Source organism: Anguilla rostrata, chromosome 11 (genome assembly GCF_018555375.3).
Source record: "Anguilla rostrata isolate EN2019 chromosome 11, ASM1855537v3, whole genome shotgun sequence".
NCBI classification, from domain to species: domain Eukaryota; kingdom Metazoa; phylum Chordata; class Actinopteri; order Anguilliformes; family Anguillidae; genus Anguilla; species Anguilla rostrata.
Genome location: NC_057943.1, coordinates 21,450,770 through 21,476,862, shown reverse-complemented (window position 1 = coordinate 21,476,862; position 26,093 = coordinate 21,450,770). Strand labels below are relative to the sequence as shown.

Here is a 26,093-nt window from a genome sequence, read left to right as displayed (position 1 = left end):
CGAAAGCCACGGAGTCGATTGGTCAAAGGGTGGTGCTTTCATATGTATCATCTACTATTCTGAAGATAACCTGACCTGGACCAGGTTAGCCAAGCTGTGTATTTTGCCATGGTGATATACCTCGATTAAAGGGAAGTCAGTGTTGTGATATGGAACACCCAGGGCTAAACCTTAAGTTAACTCAATAAACTCGCCTCGTAGAATACCCCCAAGGTGAATAATGAAACCTGCTAAACAACCATCCCATTCCACAGGGCTGCTTTCTCCTGCTCAGTTTCTAGAAAACCGATGAGAATATTAATTGTGGTGTCTGTGCATAATGAGATGCACATTGGTGTGCAAGACAGGCACAGAGCAGAATCCTTTGACTGATTACACTTGGGATGGCCAAAAGATGTGGACTATCAGACCCCTCCAATTGCTCAGCAGAAGTTGAGAGTTAGCGTCTCGGCCTGACAGATACGGGGCTTTTGGGAGGTAAAGAATGGAGACATAATCCTGGATCTGGGGTGCGTTTATTGATTGGATTCACGCAGCTTCCTTCCTCAATGGTCTGTGCGGAAGGAAAGGACCTTGGGCTCACCAACTCAACTCACTGTTCCTAATAGAATCAACCGCTTTAAAAAAATAAAAAAAAGTAAAAAAAATGTCATTCAGGACCTCAACAGAAATTAAATCATGTACCCCTGACTGATGTTAATCAGCACCAACATTTTCAGGTAGACACAATGTAACAACACAAAATGATACGATATCCCATCCTCTCATTCCGTATGTCAAAGAGCTGACCTGATTTAACACTTCTCATGTTCACCATGGCTAGGCATAACCACAGGGTATTAGTAGGTTATAGTTAGTGAGAGGAATCTTGCGTGCAGTGCTAGGCCTCAGCTTTTTGAAGGTGGGCGGCGCCTGGCTGGGTTATGGGTGAGCCAGGGGGAGCAGGAACAGGAAGGTAGGGTTGGAGGGGGTCACCTACCCTTTTCTGATCCTCCAACTGCTTCTGGGGCTGGTTTTGATCGAGCTCCTGAGAGCGATGCAGCGGGTTAGCAAAAAGCACAGAAAACCAAAGAGAAGTTTATGAAAGGACAAGAAAAAAGGAGAGTTAATGTCATGCAAACCCATTACATTCCTGACAAGCAAGAAACTGGGGCAGATTATGTCATGCAGTCAAGCAAAGGAGGTATAGGATTAGCAGTTAAAGAATCATGCAGGCTTTACAAAAATAAAAACTAAATAAATGCAAGGATTAAAAAAATAATAAATAAATAAATTTAAAAAATAAATAAATAAATAAATAAATACATACATAGATTCTGATTAACCTGACAGTAAAGATGGGTTTAAGAAAAGTAATCATGTTTTGCGCAGAATAATGTTCACCCTAACCTATAGCATAGTATAAGACCTATGTGGTTTGGCCAGTTTTTATATAATAGAGTCCTAATATTTTACAAGAAGTAACTGAAAACCTGTGAACTACTTTGAGCTGCAACTGTGACAAGCGAGGCCGGGCTCAAATGAAACCATGTTAATTACATAAGCGCACAGCGTAACCGCCGGAGGAGGAACACAAGCCGAGGGAGAAAAACAAGGCCTGATCCACATTACATAATGGAGCTGGGGAGGGGAAAAAAAGATTCAGGCCACTGAACTAGTGACACAATACAAGATCATGTTCCAATCTGTCGTGGAAAAAAGCAAAAAAGCGACCAATCCCCTTTGCCCAAATCTTTGATATTGAGGTCAAAAAGCTGGATTTGGGTCAAAACCTCAGGATGTGTGTTCGAGGGGGGGGTGCAAACAGAGGGCAGGCGAGAACAGAGCTGAAGATCAGGATGGAAGATTCGGGAGGGAATGGGGACACGGAGGCAGGGGCCCTTGAAAGAGGACATGTGGGATAAGGTTGTCCTCTCTCGTAAGTATCCTGGATACCTGGATAACTGGAGCACTTCTGTAATGGTGGATTAATTTACGTCACGTAGCAGAGATCTTTATATATTTGTTTTAACATACCCACTTTGCACAAAACAAGAGGTAAAAAAAGACTCAATAAGAAAAACATTCTAAAAAATTAAACATGTTTAAGGTGAGGGGAGGGAAAAAAACAAAAAGGGCTTGACCCTAGAAATTCGTAAAGATACACAAGTCTGCTACCTCAGAGCAACAATTCACAGCAAAACTTAAATCTTAATGGGTACAATAAACTTCCATTTCCGCAATAACTCTTCTGCTTTCAGGTTTTACATTAATTTCCTTACCAATAAAGATTATTTTGCCAAATTAAATATTGATTTATTAAATACTGGCAGACAAGTTTATATATTTTAAGCAAATGTCATCTCAAATCAAGCTTATCTTTATTTTTTATTTTTAAGCTGTATTTTATACAGTATGGATGCTTAATGCTGTTGTTATGAAGCTCTCTGCCCGTCTCCCCCCACCTGCATGCCATTACTCTGCACAGTCACCATAAAAGCAAGCAACCCTGGCCAAGCAATGTGGTGGCATGCTGAAGTATTCTGCCCTCCAGGGTAAACCAGCCTCTTGGAGGGAGTTTGGGTGTGGCTGGCTCACATTTGGTTAACACCGTAAACACGGCCATCATGTGGCAACAATAAAAATACGCATGACTGCACGTCACAGAGACAACAAAGAAACTTGGCCCGATTTGACACCATGCTCCCCATGTCAGAACACCAGCTGCAAGTAGCAATTATAAAACATTACTAAATATTTACTAAATATGACGGGGGGGTACACTATTGTGCAGGAGCTGCAGGTCAGAAGTCATGGTAACCAGAGGAAATGCTTTACACCAAAACCTGATTTTTGTCTGACACATTACAGCAAGCTCAATACATGCATGAAACATGTGATATGGGGGGGGGGGGGGGCTTTGCCCATTCCCTCTGTGGCAGGTATAACTCTATTCCCGTTATGCACTGTTCCAGTTTATTACAAAAACAAAACTGACCCTTGATCAGCTACTGGGGGCAGTTATTACCTGGCATTAGCTGGTCAGTGACATATGGGACAGCAACATAAACATTCAGCATAAGTCTTAAGGAAATTGTTAAGCCTTCACTATACAGCATGTTGAAAACGCATTAAAAACACATCTGTACTGATTGTTACTGGTTACGAAGATAATCCATTACCTAGACAACACGTCATTGATTTTGTTGTTAAAATATTTTGGGTGATATGACAAGATCAGATAAATGGACAGATTAATGGAAGTAAAAGTATTTTGTGCTATAAATCAACTAAATAAATTTAAAAGAAAAGGCGTCATCTTAATTTGGGGCGTGGAAAAAAAGCTTGAAAATAGTTTAAACAGACCGTTAACATCTCTAGCTGGAAGGCAAAAAGTAAACACAGATCACGCCGACCATAAAGATCATGTTTCCTCCCGCTTTCACGAGAAAAGAAGGCGAAACCACATCAAGCGACATAACTGTGGGAACTATCACAAGAAGAATGACTTTTGATGAATGGAAGACATACAAACTGCCGCTCGCCATGACTCAAACCACCGGATGGGCTCACAATCACCTCAGCAACCTCAATAACGCCACAGAGACCGTGAGACGCAAAAGGAATCTCCCCCAGTCTGCCGGCAGCACATTACAAACACGGCTTTTCAAAAGAAAGGAAAATGTACAAACAGAAACGGCAGTTGAAAATATCCCCTCGTGCTTCGCTTTCTGTGTGAGATTTACTAACGTGTTTTGAATCGAATTTGCACCAAAAGCACGCTTTCGCACACGTCTCCCACTTAGTCATTATAATACCGTTCAGTGGAAAGTGAGCACCCAGTCACTATTCTCAAGAAAAGTGAAAGAAAATGAAAATGCATTTTCCTAGGTCAAGGGTCCCTACTGTTTTCCAAAACTGAAATTCCAGACTTCTATGAGACTTCCCCATATCTTATCTATGTATGCCAGACAGGCCATCTAATTCCTACAAAGACAGAAAATGTTTCAGTTTACACATTCATTTCATGTAACCATATGAGACAATAAACAGACAAAACAAACTGTTCATAACGTAGATAGCTAGCCAGCAGGACTGGTTAAAATCCATCCACCCATACACACATGCACCTGGCTGCAGGGTTTCTTGCAGTCTTACTTACTAAACAAGGCCAAGCAGTTTGTCATGAATTTAGCACAATAAGTCAACGATAATATTTAAATCATAATCCTCATTTAAAGCACTCACTCCAGGCATTTTGCAAACTTTCACAGGAAGTTTTTTAAAGTACTAATCAGTGAACCAATCCTGAGCTCTAACCCCAAAAAATAGTGCAACTGGCCACAATATAGGTACTGTGCTTAATCCTGAATGCAATCAAAACCAAAAACTCCCAAGTGACCAACTGTATGAATATCAACCAAGGAACATCCTGCTGGACTGATACTGGACTTATTACAATTAATGGGCTCTCCTCACCTCCTTGGTGACAGACTCGACCAAGGAACCACTTTCACATCAGTGTCCCGATAAGACCTTGGTTGTGATGGAATTACTGACCGGACATTAAAGATGGAATGATACCGAGGTAGAACCCAAGGAAAGAACTGCACCCAAAAATATCCTGCAGGTCAACACTGGTAAGACCAAGGAGCAGACTGTGTATGAATACAGAGGTATTCTCTACAATAGCGACTCCTGTGCATAAAATGGGCAGGTAATCAGGTGGGCTTTTGTACCACTAGCCTAAGCTAACCCTTTCTACCATTCTGCACGAAGATGTGAAAGTCACGCACTGGCCGCCTTGCACAGAACCGTACCTACGACAAACTAAGAGAGGAAAGACACCACTTTCCCACACACAATATGTATCATCACATAGATATTTGACGTATATAACCCCCATGTGTCATGTCATGGTGACTTAAAATGAAAGAGCTTTTAAAAAGATTAATTCACACCATTATTCCACACAAAGCAGATGTCCTGTCACTCCTTTGAAAGAGCATGACAAATGATTTAGTGTTATTTCAGGGACAGTTCAAGTGACTGCAGCTCCTCTTCCAATGGCCTGTTTACTGCACATGCACTTCAACAGTACATAGGGAAGGTTAGCACTACAAAAGATACCGAGTGTTCCATGCAAACTAAAATGACAGGCTAATTAACACTTCAAAAAGGGGCATTTCAAAGCATAACTTTTCCCAAGTTTCATATAAGCTGTAGTCTAGTACTTTCATATATGCCAAAGACTCCACTCCAGGTTGGTGGTCCCATTTTGCTGCCAGTATAATTAATAAATAATTTAATATAATTTAATTTATGGACTGTGCATGTATTCACTTCTGTAATTTAGCTAGCTAGATAATATTAGTTAGATTATTATATTACAACTGGCAGAAAGAAACAAGCCAAATCTATAATAATCTGGGGCTCATGGGGTCTTTCAGCTGTAAATGGACTATGCCCAACTGTGCATTTTAATATAACATACATTATTTTTCTGCCTTTCCCCTGATCCCCCAGGCTGACGGTTCCTGTGTGTTCTTCATTTTGTTAAAGCCTCTTTAAAAATTGATGAAGGAAGTCTGGCAGTCAGAGGTACAGACAGGAGTGTGAGATCCACAGCCAGGCTACTGGCATTATTCCACTCCAGCAGCCTGGGGCCTGCAGATCTGAAGCAGTTAACAGGTGTCCACTGTGAAAGTCCTCTTCCACTGCCCATGGCCTGCACGGTGCCGTCCTCCTCACCCACCACCCACCCGCCCCCCCCGCCCGTCAGCCCCCGCTCCCTCCACCCTGCCCGTCTCCACCCGCGCGCAACACTGCCAGCGTCTCACAGTAAACAGCTCCAGCTCACTTTTATTGGCAATTACCGCTGAAGGTCACACATCAGTGGAGAGTCTGAATTCCAGGAAAAAAAAAAAAACGAAAAAAAAAAAAAAACGTCAGTTCTTATGTAACCGCCGCCTGAGAGCTGGCGCCGGCCCAGGAATCGTGCAGCTCACAGGCGAGGGAAACTGGGACACAGACACACACTGCAGTCAGACACATTTACATTGCCCCCTGCTGGATCGCGTGGGCAGTGCGGGGGCAGGACACCCTCTTCTCAGGTAGCCAAGCACCAAGGGCGGACCGGGAAGGAGGGAGGGAGGGAGGGAGGGAGGGAGAATCTTATCCAAATGCAGAGGAGGGCGAGAAGATCGTAGCAGTCAATGAGTGACAGAATGTGCGGGAATCTGCTAGACACACCCTTTCACACGGCGACGTTGCCAAAAAATAAGGAGCGTGTTCCGCGCAGCAGGCTCCGACACGGTGAAGGAGAAAAACACATGGAGCCGACACAGACTGCCTCTTCCCCGCATTCAAAACGCTGCCATTATGTAACACAAGGAGGGAGGGTGCTGCATTCAGAAACCACTCCACCATTACAGGCCCAGGCCTAGAGTGCTTCACACTTCAGACTCCACACGCACATCTTAAAGGGGGGATTATACCGACGCATGCAGACTCATACGAGGCGGCACCGCGGGTGGTCGAAGTGAACACCACTGTTATGTAAGAGAGTTCACTTTCATTGCGGGAAAAATTTGAGTACATTCGGGGAGAAGACGGGTCACCAGCTGCAGCAGGAGAACTTTCTCGTTCTTCACGACAGAAAAAATTTGTGCTCAATTGACTAGTGGTCTATTGACCAAGTTCCTCCTTTAGCATGCTGATACAGCCGGAGGAATTTAGCGCTGTGCGTTGGAGACGCCACTGAGGCAGTGAGAGCGCGCTCTTGGAATGCAAAATAGCTGACTTGTTGGCATGAGCTCAGAGGAAATCACCGTCTACCCCAATGTTCCCGCATGGAGTGACAGTACTTATGACCCCTTAACTCACACTCTCTCTCTCTCTCTCTCTCTGTCTCTCTCTCTCTCCACACACACACACACACACACACACACACACACACACACACACACCTGTTGGTGCCCATAGAGAGGGTGTTAATACACCCAGCTCTAATACCCGGATCATCGTTACTCCGGGGTGTCGGTTTGTTATTCCACGTGTTCCAGTTACTCAAACAGCCAATAAAAGTAGCCCTCTCTATGGCACTGCCAAACACCCCACGATGGGGTACCACCCCACGAAGGGGCAAGGGTAGAGAAAAAAGAAGAGGTTATCCAAGTGCACCCACCATTGTTCTCATATGAGAACTGGACATTTTTAATTACCGACCACATCAAAGAACATGGACATCGATACTCAAAATCAACAGACTTATATAATGAGAAAGGGGGTGATGGGTAGTTATTCAGTGACACGTCCAGCAAGCCAGCAATAACACTGATAGGGTCACATGGTTTTACTTCCAAGAACTCCATCTGTCCCGCCCCCTTCGGTGACTCCACCCCTCACGACCACCACAGATAGAGTTCCATCGAGCACGTATCGCCCATGGCTTCTACTAATTATAGACGCACCTGCTCTCAGTGTGGGGTGCGGAGCTGGCAGGACTTGCACAGTATCCAAGCTCACGGTCATCGCCCCGACTGGGCAGGGCGGTGACTGCCCATAGCAGCTTACCAGTATGTTTACTGTAACAGCAGTGTGTTTCTAAGGGCTGCCACTGACAATCACAGTGCACCAGCATCAGATGGGCAGGACATAAAGGACTGAGAGCTCAGAGGTTAGGTCACATGAGGTGGACCTGGATATTCCCAACAGAATACTTTTTTTTTTTTTTTTTTTTTGCTTTTGCTTTTGCTTGCTACAGACTTTAAAAACATTGATGTGTACCCATAGCAGAGGAAATATATTTACATATACAAATTACTCACAGAAAAAAACATCTACAGCAGTATTCCTATTGTCAACTATACTAGTGTACATTATATACAGGGATCTTTAACAGCTAGAAAAGAATAAATGTTAGACTGAGTGACACAGAGCACACACAGAACAACAGCACTGACACTAAATATCATGAAACATCTACATACAGGTCCTCTAAACAAAACTTAAAGACTTTTTAAAGATGCCCCCTTTGTTTTGGATGGAGTAGTTTTGACAAAAGTAACTATTACAGTTCCCAATTTAGGAACCTGGCAAAGACTTGGCAAAGTGACTTACAAAAGGTGCATTTAACATGGTAAGTAAAGGCCACTACAGCTAGAAATGGCAAAAGTGAAGCCATAGATTCAAGTCCACACCCATATATTCAAACCTAAAGCACAATTTAAAATCTTAAAAATCATGCATGCATCATATTAAAAATCAAATCATGTATGATGCATGCATTATTTTTTATTGACAAACATTTGAAAATAAACCCTAGTGAAATGTATTATTTGGAAGTATTACACCATACAAATCAATTCAATGACCAACACAATGCAAGTTATTATGATTAGTAGGTCAAACTAAATGTTAGGCATCTTAATTGCTGATTGTGCTTTTCCAAGTCAGTGCAACAATGTGTCAAAGTAGCTCCACAGTACAAAACAGAGGGAGGGGACTGGCATGTGCTCAAATGCTGGCTGTGTTTCCACGGGCAGGTGACTGCGAGCATTCCGGAGCATGACAATACCGGGTATCACCATGGAAACTCAGTCATGTGACACACAGGAACTAGCAGGCCTACTTACTGACCTCGGTGAGAACTGGGAAGAGGTGTGGAGCGGGCAGGCGACAAGTCAGCACAAGAACAGAAAGAAACAAAAAGGAAAACTACAGCACACCACTACAAGAGACAGAGGCAAATATAAAAAAAAAAAATTAATTAACAAGGAAAAAAGTTAACCTCAGCCACATCCATTTCATCATCAAAGGCAAACAGCTGGAAGAGAAGAGCGTGGGAAAGTGAGTTAGTAAAGGAAAAGTGACTGCATTAATGCATAAAGGAATTAAGTGAAAAACAAAGATTTTAAAAAGCACATTCCTTCTTAAGTTGAATCAGTAAATTTGGTTTAAAAAAATCAACTACTGTATAGTATATACTGTAAGAAGCAATGTACAAGAAAGAGGTCAGTTGAGAACTCATAGCCATATCACCAGATAATAATAATTGTTAATTTGAAGAATTTAAGTCAATAGCATATTCAGGACCAGAACCTCAGAGCTTCTGGAGCAGCAACCACCTGTGAACGTAGTGAATATGGCTGAATTTCCAATTGACGGGTTGGAGAGTTTTACTGTATGTACCAGACCCTGTTACAAACCTGCTCCAATAATTATACCGTGGATGGCAAGATTATGGCAAACAGATACAGAGTTCTACATTTCTAATACAAGCTTCTCGGCAATTAAAGAAAGTAGATTAAAAATAACAGCAGTCTGGGTTCGGATTGGTGACAGTGTAGTGATAGATGGGTTTTCAGAACTTCACACTAGGCATCAGGCACCAAAAGTCAACCAGTTTTGGACATATCTTTAAATAATATTGACTGCTTTGCACATGGCACATTAACGTAATAAGGTTTTCTAACCAGTTAGGGATTTTAATTAACTAATTAAGCAGTCAGATTGTTTAAATGGGGGTATCCTGTGGACACCAGGGCCATGAACTGGCAGTTTGGGGCCGGGAGTAAATGTGACAGTTTTCTGCACATGAGGATCAAAACCTTCAAGAAGGTTTGAGGGACTCTTAATGACGTTGTCAAAATCTGCATACGGTCCTAAAACATTGTGTATCAAGTGTGCTAACTGAGTTTCCTGAAGCAGACCTTCTTTTTCGAGAGCATTTTCCATTTTCTCATACAGACACTTTTTCTTCCCATGCAGAAAAAAGTATGAGGGGTCTGGCGTGTGGCTAAATGTCTCCTGCTTTCAGGATGTGAAGCAATAAACCTCCCCTAGGCTAACAGTGCTTGTGGGGTTAGCGCTTTAATTGAGGCTTGCGTAACGCAGGACACGCAGGCGGCTGCAAAGCTCAGGGTTAGAAATAAAGGGGTGGGACTGGGGGACCGATGGATCTCCGGGGACCAGCGCAGCACCCCAACCTCGGTAGGGCCTGCGAGGAGCGGCCAGCGCTCAGGACGGTACCTTCTCCCCGTAGCCCCGGTCTTTGGTCATCATCTCGCGCAGCGTCTGCAGCACCTTGATGCACAGCCGCTCCTCGTTCTCCTCCAGGAGCTGCTTGGTGTGCTTGATTAACCTGAGCACACGAGACAGAGGCGCGGGGGGAGGGGAGGAAGGGGGCGGGGTCAGACATGGACAGGACACACCCAGAGGCATTTTCTGTAAGAGGGGGAGGGGGGGGGGGTTGTTGGAGGGAGGAGGGATGGGTGGCGGTAAAGAGCAAAGGTCAGGATGAATGGCTGAAAATCTAAAGGGAACTTGTTCACCAATGGATACATAATGATATGGCAAAGTTTCTCCATCATTGTCTGACAGAGATGGTTATGCAACTACAAAAATCAAAACACCTCCCATGAATGCTATTTAACGAGATGCCTTCAGAAATAAAGTCCTTGCGATTTTAACTAGCACCTCAGGGAGCTGGTATACTTGTTAGTATTTTTGTTCCATATATATGCCCAGCTGGCCCCAAATGACTCCCCTCTCTTTTACACAACTGTTCAATCCCTTCCCCATTAGTACAGAAACTGTGGAGATCAACACAACATGTAAACAATGAGCTTTGGCCAAAAACTGCCCTATTGTTTTGAAAGGGGATCAAAACAAAAGCTTTCTGATATGTGAAATCAGAAAAACACTTCTTAGATTTTTTCCTTATTTATTTTCTTTCCCCCTATTCAAGGCTCTTGATCAGTCCTGCATTCACATGATCCGCCACGCTGCAAATCCGCCGTGCACTTGAAACAAGCTAATCTCTTACTAAAGCCGCCGTCTATTCAAAGGCCGTTTCAGACTCTAATCCCCGTCAACAAAGGCGCTGAGGTGTGCCTAAGTAGGGAACATGGTGTAATGAGTGCCACGGAGCATGGTGAGGTCACGAGGAAGCACAGGGAATTATGGGGCCTGGAGAGAATCGTGCACATGGCTCAAGGGGACGCTGCCATCGATTAAAAAACCAGAATCTGTCGCAATCATATACTTAAGTCTTTATGCCGTTTCTCACTTCCCCTTCCACCACCTAAGCTTTCACTGGCACCATCATAACTGTCTGATCCAAAAACCTTCCCCATAGAGCACGCGTTTGCTTTGATTGGCAAGAGACTGCAAGTGAATCTAAACACAAGGGTAAGTAAAGAGATAAATATAAAACAACCCACTATTGGCAGAGTGGGTTACAGGATGCGACTACTCATTGGCTCTCTCTTCTGCCAGTGTCTGGCTTTCATCAAGGCATCTATTGTGCACTCTAGCCAGGTATGAAAGCTGGGGTAATCTTTAATCCTTTAATTCCCACACACTTGTGTTTCCCATATTGATGATCCTGCAAAAAGAAGGCATTGCAGTCAGTGTTCCTAAATGAACTATGAGAATAATGGAGAAGACTGTAGGTGCTCCTAAATGAACTCTGGGAATTAGGAGAAAGACATCAGGAGCTGCTTAACGAACCCTGGGTCCTAGGGATAAGAGGCAGAGAAAGGTGGAAAAGCAAGTCTGTAGGAGGTGCAACGAGGCTAGGAGACTGAGATGGACAGACTAGGCAGCGAATCACAGACAGGGCAGGACAGCCTGATTCCACTGCTTGTGCCTGCAGTCCTCTTCTCATCAGAAAACAAGGGTCTTTTTGTGTTCTATTCTTGTTCCAGTCAACATATCTACAGAAAAAAATGTTCTTCCAAAGCCTTTGAGTATGAGACACATTAAAATGATTAAAACATTATGAAGCTGTAACGACTTGTGTTCACAGGGGCCTGGACGAAGGCATTGGACTTCATTAGAAGGACTAGGGGCAGTCTGGGATACTGGAGGCAGTGACTGCAGGAGTCTTACTTGCAGATGAAGCCGCCACTCTCACACTTCCTGCGGGAATCGGTGTTCTCCGGGAAGAGGAGCTCAGGGTGGTGCAGCACGTCCACCAGGACCGAGAGCTCGGCTTGCACCAGGGGGCGGAGCCGCTCCTCCAGGGAGGACACTATATCCTGCAAGAGAGGGGAGGGTCAGTCACACAGTGTGTATATGTCCTTTACACATGTTCTCCCTACACTTAAACCAGCAGTTCCCAAACCCCCCAAGCCCACTGCCCACTATTAACAAATACATGTTCCTAAAATGTTTCCTCAAATATGTTGAAACATGAAATGCACAAGTATTTAATGTACATCAACAACTTCAACACACAACCATGTGCACACTGTAACTAGGATTAAGCATGTAACAAGTACCGTGTTTTATTTGACTGATATGCATGTCAGTCCAAAGTACACTGTATAAATTATTGTACACATATTTGCATGTGCTCTTTCAACCCTCTCATGACCTACAAATGGGTGCCAGGCCATAGTTTGCAGATCACTTACTTAAATCACTCTCACAGTTCAGAAACACACAAGGACACAAATACAAATACAGGTACATCTCAAAAGATAAGCCCTACACACCAATTAATCAGAACTAAATAACCTCACAGACTGTTGGGGAGGTGGTTACACACACAGAATTGTAGTGAGCATGCCTTAAGACTGACTGTGCAGACTAGTGGAATGGCTCATAATTGGACATGGAGAAAAATAAAGGTGATTTTTTTTCCCTTTCTCTGGTCCAATCCTAGGGTGATGACACCAATTTTACAGGAAAACAGGAGGTGAAGCGAGTCCACACCTTTCCTTCACAGCTCTCTGCTCCATCTGCCACCCTTCTCTCTCCTCCTTCTCCCTCTCTCTCTCTTTCCCTCTTTTTCTCTCCGTCTCCCTCTCTTTCTATCTGCTGTCTTTCACAGCTCAGGGCTTACCCCAGGCCTTATGTACCGTTTTAAATGTTCTGAACCTCAGCCTTCTTAAACCTGCAGGCCCCACCCTCACCTGCAGCCTCTCGATGATGTTCCTGTAGTCGCGCGAGGCGGTCAGCACAGAGTCTCTCCGCGCCGCGTTACGAGCCGACAGACGCCAGCTCATGGCCGTCTTCTGCACAATGTTGTTGGATTTGACGAAGAGGCTGTTCACCTGGCTGTCCAGGTCCACAGGTATGGCGATAGTCCGGCTTTTAGCTGGGAGAGACAAATTAGCTTTGGCTTGAAGTGCAAGTGCACACTATATCAAAGAGTGCATTTGCAATTGTCAACGTTTTCTGTGCTTGCTTGTCCCTTACAAATAAATCAATAAATAAACAAAAATAAACCAGTTCGAACTGACAAGTTATCACTTTCAACCACAGAAGTGGAATACTTGATTGAGAGTTGGACGATCAGGTAATGAGTTTTGAATTGTGGTTTTAACTAAATTTGTGCTACAGCATTTGCATTTGCTTAAGCAAGAGCCTTCAGACTCGATTCCTCCTGTAAGACGGCGGCTTTATTAAGAGATTAGCTTGTTTCTAGTTCTACAGACACTCACTAATATTCAAGCTATCAGCATACAATAGGTCAAGGAAAAGATAAAAACAAATTAGAAGAGTAAAGAATGACATACACCAAATCAATATTAAAAGTGGGTGCTGATGTTGGATGGTCCATGACTGGGAAGGGGCCAATGTGAGAGCTTACCCACGTCAGAGAGAACCTTTATGCAGCTCTCTACACAGCCCTTCTGCACAGGAGTCAGCCAACTACAGTGATACACCCTGAATACGCCCTGCAGGAGCTGAACAAACACTGGCTGCCGAGTCTGTGGGAGGTGAAATGAGCAGGAGAGATCAGATAGAAGGAGGGGATAGAGGAGGAGATGGGAACAGGAAGAGGGAGGTTGGAAGAGGTACAAAGATGAAAGGAATGGAGGGGGAAAGAGGAGACTCAGAAATCACAGCGCACACTTCAGTTGGAGCAACTGATGCTCAACACCCTCAAAATATGTAGGGACTGCAAACACGAGTGCAAGTACCCCCAGACCATTTACAAAGTATACTCAAGCGGACACACATACACGCACACACAAACACACACATACACACACACTTGCACGCGTGCACTTGCACACACACACACACACACACACACACACTTTCTACGTGCACACACACGCACACTTTATAGCCATCATACCTATCTTGTTGTATGACACCACTTAAGTGCCAGAAAAGAAGAAAGATGCAAACCTTAACTGTACATCACTCCCACTGTTTTAAAGCACGTAAACCACTAACTTCCTATAAAATCTCTCACCAATTCTTGGTGTTGGATATATTTGTCAGCTCCCTCTGCCTCTCCAACACGTCATTTAGCACCACCACCCATTAGATGACTCCGAATGGAACCAGTGTGCGAAAGTTATCACTCATAATCTGTGTAACACCATGAAATATACCATTGCACAACCTGTCATAACACCCACCATTAAACAGGAACTCACATTTTTGTGTCAGACAGGAACTGCAAGTGCGCCTGGAACCACCACAGAAGAGGGGAGGGTGTGGAGGCATCACCAACTCTCACCACAGACAACACCAAACATGTGGGCAACCCGAGGGGTCTTACATAGACCAAAAAAAAACCCAAAGACAACAGAAACGATAAATGCCAGTGACACTACCAGTGAAAGCCTCATTACTATATTTGGAGGAAAAGGTCTTAAAAAAGCAGTTTCATATACCTCTATTATTCTGCCCAAAATGGATGCCTGTAGCAAGAGAAAGGGGCAAATCGTGATCAATGGGCATGTGATTCACCTTCCTACCAGTCTCAGATGACCAATCTTAATAGGACAACCAGGAGGACCACTGCTTCTCCCTTCCTCTGACAACAACTCATTGTCTATTGCACTCCCTTCTCTTACACTTGTTTCTACAGTACATGGACACACACTGCCATTGCCTTGCATGCTCTATTTGTGGGCAGTTTGAATCTATGGGACCCACAGCTCAGATATGCTCTAAATATGCTCTTCAAGATATGCTCTTGAAGCAAAGTAGAACAAAAGCTAAAATGTAAGAAAAATAATTAATATTTATATTTCACAAACTGATACATCAGCACCAGTGAGAGGAATCCTTGTCTGCCTGTTGTGTAGACTTGTTCAAATTTTAAGAGATCACTTTCAGCTCTGGGGCTGAAACCAAACAATATGCAGGTTGTTCAAGGAGTAACCAGGGCATGCCTGGCCACACTGGTCACTGCTGAATGACTTCTATTAGAGCCGGTTTACATCCCACATTGCCGATATCATATCAACGAAACAACAAAAACAAAACTTCTTCTTTTTAAGCTTTTTTTTTTCTTTGCTCTTTGCTTGGTCTTTCCAGGCTTTTAGAAGGACATGTGATCCAGTGGTGGGCGGTGGTGGATTGGGGTGTGGATGTGATGTGAGAGGGTGTTTAAAAGAAGAGGAAAACATTCCACAGTCCAGGTGCCCTGCAAAAGGGTAATAAATGACAGGCTCAGACTGGTCTTCACCGCTCAGTCTGGAGAAATGTGACTCACTCCTCCTAGACAAGGGTCTTGAGAAACGGCTCTTCCTGATCTCAGAGGTGATGAGGTGAAGACCCCATCTGACGTCTGCAGTGCACCATTTTATAACCCATTTAACTACCGAATTCTTTCAGTCAGTCACTCAATCTCAGTGGCATCCAAAAAGAAAGAAAGCCCTCTGAAATACTACAGTATAGTATGAGTTTACTGAGTGAAACATCACGTATGACTGTATATGTGCAATGGCCCAAGTCTCTACGAACCTCTACTTTAAGAGAACCTTATTGAAAATGGCATGAGGTACACAGAATCCCTAATTTCCTCCTATAAGACACACTTTCTCCAGCTTGCAGCCCATCAGTCAATACTGATAAATAAACAATGACCCGCAGATGCCAGCTCTTTCCAGCCGAGTAACTAATGCTTTCCAGAAAGACAACACAAAATTACATTCCCAAAAACAACAGCCATTTAATACATGGGTGTATGTACTCATGTTTTGTGCCAGACATAGAAAGACATTAGACAAAGAAAGTGTGTCACAGACATATGTACATACCTGTACACAATGTGTTAACAACATGGTGCAGGCTTGAGATACTGTATGTAGCTACAATTATGGAAACTTTAATAAGCTTAAGTTAAATTAATTTCACACATCTATAAATCATCCAAAACACTGCTGTGCCCATTATACACTGACTGACTAAAACAAAGTAACTACATGTATTTTACCACTGGGTGTAAAAACACATTGAACAAGGGGTCCAAAGGCACAGCCCCAGAACACTTCCCATTCTTACTAAGCATTTTGGCTGATAGGACCTTTGTGCTGTTGCCATTCAATGCCATTTCTCTGCAGTGAAGACCAGAAAAGGTCAGTACAGGAGGTCACAGCCAGAGGGGAGGTCACGCCACAGCATTGTCAGGGTTACCTGTAAGCTGGTGCTCTGGTCAGAGAAAGGAGAGCTGAAGAAGGTGGTGACAATGCTCATTATAGTCTCCGTCACGTAGCGCTCGAGGACGGTGTCCGCATGCTTCCTGTCACTGGTGTTGTTGCAGACCTGCAGAGGTCAAAGGTCAGCAGATGAGGAAGTCGTGGGTTATCATTGATACTGAGAGGGACGCACATTCATCAAGTCTCATGTCAATGTGAGGTCATCTCCAGAGCACATGTGACTTACAGTAGTGACACATAAGGCATATACAGAGAATGCTTCTGAACTTCCACGTAGCCGTGCACGATATGTAGGCGTATTCAAAAAAACTTGTATTGTATGGGAACACACTGGATCATACCATGCTAAACATTATGTTAGAAGATGATTGTCACTTTACTGTTGACTCGAGTAAAATGTGAGCAAAATCTTCCCCCAGTGCTCAACTTACCCTACAGATATCAACCAGGAAGTTTTCAAAAAGCTTCCACATGTGGTTACTTGTATAGATCTCCTTCATCTCCACCTCAGTGTCCACATAACAGTGATTCAGGAAGTTGATGTACGAGATTTTCACCTGTTGGAACAGAGCACCTCTGATTACATTTCAAATGAACACATCATTCTGGGAACACAAAGCAAAATTAGCATACAAATATAATGCACTTTGGAGTGATTTTATGAGGACCTTTTCAGTGAGCATCTTGATTTATTGGCTTAATAATGTACCCAACTCATGGGTACATTGTGTCCTACAACCCTTATGTCCTACAACCCACTGTAATGACTGCATTGGCTTGAATATGAGGAAGAATCATTTTTCACAATTGCTAAAACCATTTAAAAGCATATCTGCAGTCTGTGAATCATCAAAGCTGCCACTGAATGCCGGAGCCATTTCCGCTTGGAAGACAGCACCTCTCACCTCGGGAATGCAGTCCTCGTGGGTAACCACCCGCACGATGTCGTCCAGGGGCAACAAGGAGTTGCACTTGATCTCGGTGTAGACGTTCTTGCCCTCGGTGCAGACGGCCAGCAGCTCCACCAGGTGGATGTGGTACATGAGTGGGCTGTTCTCGTCCATGCGGTCGCGCTCCGACCGCATCATCTGCACCAGCGTCTGGAAGGAGGCGCGGTCGTTGTAGAAGACCAGCACATCCTCGCCTGCGTTTACCAGCTAAAAGGGGGTGATTAAAAAAAATGAATTGATAAAAAAGGTTGATTAGGAGATAGTGGAAGTATTAGTGATTGGTGAATGGAAGCAGTGAAAGGCACAGCGTTAAAGATTAAACTGGAACAGCAGGGTACCTCTGTTCGTCCATATATGCGGGCTTTAATAGCACAGTTTTAAAACTTTACATTTAAATTTTAGGTATTTAGCAGGCACTCAGAGATACTTCCTTGACATACAATTCATCAATTCCAAGTGGACATTTCCTGAATCAGTTCAGTAGGTTAAGTACCTTGCTCAAGGGTACAGTAGTAGAGTCCCACCTGGGAATTTAAAGCAGAAACCTCAAGCCCAGTAATGAACCCAGTTGCCTAAACTGTCAAAACACTATCATGCTTTAAAACTGCAATTGGGTTTGAACTGCTGCTGTGCTTATTCATAGTGAATTATGTAGAACATAACTCAGCAAAGAATGTCAGCAGTTCCACTGACACCGACTGCTAGCTATGCAAAGACAGCATGAGCCCTACCATCCTGGATGAACCCTTCAGTTTGAAAGGAAGGGTGGAATCATCCATCCAAGACAGCAGAGCAGTGCGCACGGTGGCTCACCTCCGCCATCACAATGTCCTGGCACTTCTTGATGAACTTCCCCTCAGCCTTGACAATGGTCTGGAGGAACTTCAGGTACTGGACATTGCGGCCGTGCGTCTCGATGCAGTGCACGAAGTGCTGCACCACGCGCTCGTTGATCTCACTGCAAAGCTGGAAGTTGTTCATGAAGATATGCTGCATGGTGATGGCTTCCAGAATCTGTGACAAAGCAGAGGGGGGACAGACTTTACAGACCGTAGCTTAAAAAAAACTCCAGCAACATCTGCTTCCACACTGACCCGACTATAAATATCTTCTCTAATCAGAAATGAGACATCTGGCCAGTTTTGGAAATGGCATAATTTCTGACAACCTTGTATGTCAGGCATTTAATACACAAAATGACTCAATTCCAGTGAGAAGGTTAACGGTTTGTAATAAGTGAAGGATAATGTGTTCTCTGTAATGGATTGTGGAAACGTCAGCTAGGTCTGGGCTGTCCTGCTCACCCCAGGGTTGAGGAAGAGGCTGATATGCTTGTGCAGAAGTGCCTGGTTCTGCTGGTTTCCAGCACAGAAGTTCTGGAGAAACTGGTGGGCCAGTTTCATGATCTCCTGCATGCGAACATCCTCTCCCTGAACACACACACACACACGTATATGCAAATAAATAACATACAGCTATGAGGCTGTGGAAATCACATTTGAGTTTTTCAGGTCCAGGCTGAACTTTGACCTTTTCGTAGGGGATCTGCAGCAGTTCCAGCACCACGGCATGCGCTCCCATGTTCCTCAGCAGTCTCTGATGCTGCTTCTTGCTCTTGCGACCCGATGAGCCCTCTTGGACACAGAGCTTACTGAGGCGTAGCAGAATCTGAGTGGGCACAAGGAGTGAGGAACCCAATCACAAGAGCTGTGGTTTTTTTGTTCCAATTCATGCAATGTTACTTGAGTGTTCGCAGCAATAGAGAAAATCTGTGAACTGTGGAACACATCAAACAAATAAATCACTAACGTTCAGGTTCCATAGACTTTTTCAGAATTCACCATACAGGGAAAGACAGCAACAACCATTACATGAGAGAATATCTGTGTTCTGGAATATCAACCTCCCAATATCCCAAAACACAGTGGCCATGATTTCAAAGTAATCATATAGAAGACAAAGAAGAGTACTATACCTCCTTCAATGCTCTGTAATTGGAGCTGCTGGTGCTTTCTGGTTTTTTCTGTTTGTCTGAACCCCTTGAGTTTGAATCTCCCTATAAAAAAGGTTACAAAAATCTTGTAGATGGAAACCAGAGGACACAATTCTACCATAATAATAGCACCATTATCTGAAAATTTACAAACATTGAAAGTCAATGAACCCAATTCAGTTCAGGATTCAGGAGACATTAGTGTCGTTCTCAGCACTCTGTCTTGTGTAATTCACAGGCACGCCACCTTCTTTGTGTGTTCTGACTCTGCTGTCGGACCATCTCCCGTGTCCATCCCCTCGTCTGGACCCTGCCGCTTGTACACCCACAGCTCAGACTTCTCCACAATGGAGCGCAGCCATTCCAGATCATCCTTGATCTGATTGTAGTTTTCCACATCCTGGCTTGTCACCAAGAGTTGGACCTTGAGCAGGAAGGCAAATCATTTTCAAGAGGGACAATTCTTGAGGAGCCATGATTAACAAATCATAAGTCTTTGGGTGTTCCGACAGCAGTCAAGGGAAATTCCACAGAAACTTAAATCCTTTCAGAGGGGGACTTCAACACCAGGTTTTGTGTGATAGTGACAAACTCAGGTTTAGAGCTGTTGCTGAACACACATTACCTGCTTGAAGGCCTGTAGCACCTCCTGTCTCTGGCTGAAGTGCCTGAAGAGTAAGTGGAGAGCACCAGACACCAGGGGAGGGTAGTCGTGCATCGTCAGGTGGAGCAGGACCCTCAAGAACGTCCTCCCACCTTGGTCATCCAAGTCCAGGGGTGTGTTCTCCTCACTGTGTGTAATGGAAACTGAGTTGATGGTGAACCGTCTAAGACATGTGGTTAAATTGAGAAATCTTGAGCTAACTAACCCATAGCCAAAGCGCTGCAAGCAAACAGCTAAACTGCCACATGATCATAAATAAACTACATACTTTCCATACATCGTTCTTCATTCTTTGAATATATTGGATTTCGCCCTAAATTCTTTGCACATTTAATTTAAACTGTTAAAAGGCAAGGAGTTCTGCAAGCAGGGCATATTAGGGAATCAATCAATCAAACTTTATTTATTTAGCACCTTTCACACAAGTAAATGGAGTTCAAAGTGCTTTCCATACAAATGCAAATGTGACTGACAAGAAACAATGTAAAACAAGAATAAAAAAGTAAAACAATGGAGACAAGTGAATTCAAAATATAAGATAAAAATTCCAAAATTAATTAAAAATTAAATAAAATTAAATAAATACACAGTCCATTTCCAAAACTCCCTCACATCAAAAGCCTTTACCTCCCACCGAAAATCCCCTCGGCCTGCTCCTCTATGTGTTCAAAATCCAGCGCTCCTGAGAACACAAATAAAACAGCACCCTTAAAAACGATGGAGAGTGGTTATCATGGCCTGTACACATCAGTGGTGGGAGCGTGAGGGCGGAGCTAACCATGTGCTCCCAATAACTAACTTTTATGGCCCAATCAAAAGACTGCTCTCCTCCGTATAAACATCACAGCTCCACTCCTTTTAGGGGCTCAAACTTGAATCTCATTTCTCACTTCGAGTTCAACTTTGTCTCCTAACACCAATAAATATTCTCAAATATAATCATATAATTTAATGAATTTAAAAGATTTACTATTCTATCATTTCAGAAGGGAGACATGCTCACAGTAGACGTGAATCTGACCCACAGTTAAGTTAAGCATGTGCAACTATGCATCCACATTCGCCCATCTTTTAGGTCATACATCAATATTAGATGTGCTCATTACAATGAAATAGGGGTTCCACAGGGGGGGTTCCACAGGGGTTCCTCACTCACCAGGCATGTTGTTGGGAGCCTCCTGGCTGCCCCCCACCGACAGGTCAGACTGGGAGTTACTCTCGTCAAACTCTCGCTTGAAGATGCAGAGCAGGCAGGAGATCCTGTAGTCCAACCTCACGTTCAGGATGAACTGCAGCGAAGAAGTAACTGCTCGTATCCGGAGAGTGCAAACTCATGCCAGGCCACAAACAACTGGCATGAGGGATTTATGGGGACATTGTTGGGCTAAGATCTACAGCTACAGCTAGGACTAACAAATCTGAGACAGCTACATTAGAGGCCGGAGCAGGGATGGCCTGTACACATCAGTGGTGGGAGCGTGAGGGCGGAGCTAACCATGTGCTCCCAATAACTAACTTTTATGGCCCAATCAAAAGACTGCAAACAGACAAGTCCACGGACATATTGCCAGGGCTTAATTTGTGCTGGATACTGCCGGAACAGGATCCGGAGCTTCAAACTTTCAGGCAGAATGTGTTTCAGTATCTATTTATTTGGGTCTGGCTCTTGAAGGGGAAGGGGAAAAAGTGCATACAAATAAAAATCCAGGCATAGTGTTCATGATGGTCAGTGGCACTTTTGGTTCTGGCACCTCCTGAATCACAAATTTAGCAATGCAGCGTGTATTGCTTTATAGAGAGATTCAAACATGTCGAGTCAAAAACAGGCACGTTTTGAGGGGAGGGTAACAAGGGCTAAGAGCTGTGGATGTGGTTCATAATTTTCATGGCTTTTTTATTTATAATTTGTTGAAAAGGTGTCAAGTTATAAGGGTGTGGATGATCAGATCAATTGAGCCTTTTTACCTGCAGGATCTCAATGATCTTCAGCTTTGTGTCCATAACCAGGATGTCCTCCTTCTCCGGCTCGGTCTGAGTCTTGGCTACATTCCCGTCAGGGGGGTTGGCAGGGGTCGTGGGGAGGAACCCCCCTCCTCTAAGGACCACCTGCGTCATCAGCTCGCCCACCCCATGGATAGACCTCATGACATTGCTGCCTGCGAACACCAAGAGAGGGTCACCCCCAAATCTAATCACAGGTCAAGATCAGGGTTAGAGGGCACCAAAGTTGGTGACAGTTTAATATCGATCAAGCCATTCCAGGAAATTCATTTAAATGTAATTAACTGAAAAATACTCAAAGAATATTCTGAGAATTTCATTAACTGACTTAATTTCCTGTATTGACTGAAGTTATGGGGAGTGGATTCAGACATCAGATGAGTCATGACAAGGCTACAGTGTCCACACAGTGGCCTGTGCCAAACTGATGTCACTGTGAGATAAACTTGCAGGGGTATCTCCTTGCAGGGATTTTGCATTTCCACCTAGTACACACTGCTAAAGGAAAAATGCGGTTACCTTTGGTCTCATCTCCCTTTGCCATCTTGTTAATTGGAAAGATGGTGCTGACATGCACACAGTCCAAAATGGCCAATAGGACCTTGGTCAGCCTTAACAGATCGCTGAAGTTATAGAAGCCAAAATAAATGAGATTCCGAGCCAAATTCACAACCTTTGAAGGGACAGAAAAAAACAGAGTTGAGCCATTTTCTGAAATGTGTGCTACTCATTAGCAATCATGACATGTCTCTGTGGATTGCATTAAAGAAGCTTTCAGACAACCGTACCTCAAAGGTGAGCTTGTTTTTCTCCTTATCGGAGAACGGGAAGTTCTGACAGACCACGTCGCTCAGGTAATTCTCCACAAACTCCATAGTCTGAGCAAACCGCTCTTTGATCTCATCCTTAGTAGTTCCATCATTGTCATAGCTGGACAAGGCAACAGCAGAAGAGAAGTTATAAACATTTTTTTTCCACCCACACACATTGCTCACAATTTCTACCATGAAATTTCCCTAGTCCAGGGGTCCTCAAACCAGTGTTTTTCATTTGTTTTCATTTTGAAATGAACAAATAATTTGCACACAGCAAAAAACACAACTGAGATGAGTTCACTGTGTAAGCAACTGACTAACAATGAAAACCAACCAACACTGAGGCTCTTCAGGACCAGAATCTGGGATTTCTGTCCTACTGCTGAAAGGCAATACAGAGCCCTCTCCAGTGACAGAAGATGGCTCTGTGAGCTCTTCAGTGGAACTTACAAGCTAGACGGGGACATGAGACTCACTCGTCGATGGCGATCTGGGACGGGATCATGGACCACAGCCGGGCGTACTTGACGGGCGTGACCTGCTCCTGGGGGTCACGGTCCACGTGCATGTGCAGCATCATGCGGCAGAAGGACGCGCGCAGGTCGTAAGGCAGGTCCTCGTCCGACATGCAGCGCAGGATCAGGTCCACGTCCAGCTGGCCTGAGATCTTGTTGATAGCCAGGTACTGCCGGTCCAGGCACATGCGAGCAAAGAGGTTTAGCTGGTACCTGAGACAGAGGGAGGAAGTGAACACGAGTCAGCGCAAGATCACGTGTCATACCTGACTATGGAGTCAAACTACAGTGAATGAACTTCCCCTCTAGGCCCACCCACTGGTTCTGACCTGTAGTAGCTGATCACTTCCTGGTCCTCCTTCTGCCCCTCTTTGGCATCCTGGGCCAGCTCACGGATGCTCTTGCTGCGGATTTCCTTGCTGCTGTCCTTCCAGAAGAGCCAAACCTCCTCCTCATCCTCTTCCGACTCCACCGGACTCTCTCCGATCGAAACGCCCTCAATCTCGAACCGGGACAGCACCAACCTGATGGATACACAAATGGGGGGGAGACTCATCATGGGTGAGGAGATATCTCTCAGGATAGACAAGGGGCACAGATAATTCGGCAGCACCTAACAGTATGCCCCATGCTCCACACAAAATGCACAATACAATAAAATCCAGGGGTATATTAATTCAAGCAAAATCTGGGGGGGACAATCACTGTAAGTTCTCTGAAACACATTTGTAATCTTTATACAAAAGCTATCATGCGCACTCTGCCAAAAATATATACCACAGGAGAAAACTATCCCTCTATTGTCCTGCACATTTTGCACATCCACATTTTAGAGGAAAACCCAATTACATCATGAGCTCATTTGTTTGCTTGCATTTTCCAGCTCTAACTGAAGTACATGTTTATCACTCACCCATGACCATCAGCTGAGCCACTACCAAGCAGGAGAATACCGGCTCAACAGCACACTGCATCGTCACCTTGACACAGGGTCTGACTCGTGATCTGAACTGGCTCGTGATCTCTCACACTGACGGTTCATCAGGAATTTATCAAGGCGGAGGAATTTAACATGCCACAGTGGGCAGAGGCCATAGAGTTCTGTTCTCAGATGTGATCTCTAACTGCGGCCCTGAGAGGTGGATGAGCGATCATGTGCTGTGTTTGCCCTCTCCGCCAAGTCAAGGAAATTTTCCAAATTTTTTATGTTTACCACATCCCTTGAGGCTGAGGGTAGTGAAGGGGAGGCGAGGAAGGAGGCTCTCACTTTGTCTCGATGAGGATGTCTGCATTGGCCGGATCCAGCACCGCGTTGCAGATGAGCTCCTGGGTGACGGGGATGGACTTGTTCATGGACACGCACAGATCAGAGAGATAGTCCAGAAACCTGGGAACGCACGGCAGCACAGAGCAAACACATCACTGGTCTGAGCACAGTCATGTGACTGAGGAGCACCTGACAAAATACTCTGGACTAGAGAGGCTTTCAAGGAATAAAAATATCGGGCAGAATGTTACATTTAAATGGTAATGCTACATGGGGACGGGAAACTGGGAAACTGGGAAACGTTGAAACTATGGAGTGTTCCTTCCAGCTCTCCCCCCGCAGGGATAAAGTAAATGGTCTTATCACCTCTGCATGTAACCTGGCCCAGTTTGCACACCTGCAGCCACACCAGCCCTGACTTTAACTTAAACTGCAATTCTGTCCTTCAGCCTGCCTGCCCATACAAACATTTTGTCATCCATGTATTCACACTACTTACCCATGGCCACTACAGACGATCAACTCAAACCAAAGTCGCAAATTAACTTTACCCCCCTACCCCCCCAAAGCTAAAGCTGCAGAAGGCTGTCCCTCTGTCCCTCACCTGGGCTCCCGGTTCTTCCTCACTAGGCTGACGAAGGTGTCGATCTCTGCGGCGGTGATGTGCTTCTCCAGGAGCTTGCGGTTATTGTGCAGCAGGGCAGTGATGGTGTCCTCAGCCAGTACATCGTACCCAATCTGTTTCTGCATGAAGCGGAACTGCTTGGCGATGTACTCCTGCATAAGAAACAAGGCAAGGGTGAGGGGTCAGCTGACGGAAGAACTTTAACAATTTTACCTCAACACAGTCTTCCCATACCATTATTCAACAGGGGGAATGAACAGCACAGCTAATGAATACACACCTAACCCTCGCATTAGCATATGCATGGGTTTTCAGTTCTCAGTTGGTGCGCTAGACTTTGAACTGCGTCACTAAGCAAGTACCTTTACGTTTTCAAATCAAAGCTTTCAAATCCAAATCTTAAGTGTGTTCAAGACTAACAGCACATTAGTGATGAATGATGTGTATTCTGAATAAATATTCTGTGGTAAACGCTACCTGAGAGTAGTGTTTTATTGTTTTAATTAATGTTTTACCTCATTTATAATTTATCATAACTTCAACATAAACATTAGTTAACATTAGAGATATAAATTTAGTTCATTAATTTCGCAAATTAACATTAGCTAGCTAAGAATAATAACTTGTTTCTCAGAATCATATTATGTCTCTGTTGAAAAAAACATTTTTAAACTGAGGAGCTGTTGTGTTCCTCCTCTCTTGCATAAGAGAGCACAGAGATCTGTGTATTCATGCCTCCATGGTGGAGTCCTCTGCTCAACGGACTGTGATGGCACTCATAAAAGTGAGAAAAGTATCTTAGCATTTTCAGAGTCTGCACATGTTACCTGGAGATACTGCCTGTGTACAGCTTACACCCACTCAGA

The 26,093-nt window shown here is 44.2% G+C and overlaps 1 protein-coding gene across 5 annotated transcripts in view; it reads right to left on the bottom strand.

Annotated features, from left to right (window-relative positions):
* LOC135234279 (inositol 1,4,5-trisphosphate receptor type 1) overlaps positions 1 to 26,093 on the bottom strand; it is a 110,958-nt gene that overhangs the window by 49,080 nt on the left and 35,785 nt on the right. The window contains exons 17-41 of one of the 5 annotated variants that reach the window (XM_064298722.1): positions 25,207 to 25,379; positions 24,603 to 24,722; positions 23,665 to 23,859; positions 23,297 to 23,548; positions 22,794 to 22,935; positions 22,525 to 22,678; positions 21,970 to 22,160; positions 21,161 to 21,293; positions 20,632 to 20,686; positions 19,966 to 20,131; positions 19,588 to 19,764; positions 19,323 to 19,403; positions 18,878 to 19,015; positions 18,652 to 18,777; positions 18,161 to 18,361; positions 17,303 to 17,554; positions 16,829 to 16,954; positions 16,375 to 16,503; positions 14,625 to 14,651; positions 13,583 to 13,703; positions 12,903 to 13,087; positions 11,875 to 12,023; positions 10,012 to 10,123; positions 8,771 to 8,806; positions 980 to 1,027 (exon numbers count right to left, since the gene is read on the bottom strand). In XM_064298722.1, the coding sequence (XP_064154792.1) occupies positions 980 to 1,027; positions 8,771 to 8,806; positions 10,012 to 10,123; positions 11,875 to 12,023; positions 12,903 to 13,087; positions 13,583 to 13,703; positions 14,625 to 14,651; positions 16,375 to 16,503; positions 16,829 to 16,954; positions 17,303 to 17,554; positions 18,161 to 18,361; positions 18,652 to 18,777; positions 18,878 to 19,015; positions 19,323 to 19,403; positions 19,588 to 19,764; positions 19,966 to 20,131; positions 20,632 to 20,686; positions 21,161 to 21,293; positions 21,970 to 22,160; positions 22,525 to 22,678; positions 22,794 to 22,935; positions 23,297 to 23,548; positions 23,665 to 23,859; positions 24,603 to 24,722; positions 25,207 to 25,379 (3,489 nt within the window). The remainder of the gene's footprint in view (positions 1 to 979; positions 1,028 to 8,770; positions 8,807 to 10,011; positions 10,124 to 11,874; positions 12,024 to 12,902; positions 13,088 to 13,582; positions 13,704 to 14,624; positions 14,652 to 16,374; positions 16,504 to 16,828; positions 16,955 to 17,302; positions 17,555 to 18,160; positions 18,362 to 18,651; positions 18,778 to 18,877; positions 19,016 to 19,322; positions 19,404 to 19,587; positions 19,765 to 19,965; positions 20,132 to 20,631; positions 20,687 to 21,160; positions 21,294 to 21,969; positions 22,161 to 22,524; positions 22,679 to 22,793; positions 22,936 to 23,296; positions 23,549 to 23,664; positions 23,860 to 24,602; positions 24,723 to 25,206; positions 25,380 to 26,093) is intronic. The other 4 variants (XM_064298724.1, XM_064298723.1, XM_064298725.1 and 1 more) reach the window with 4 other exon arrangements.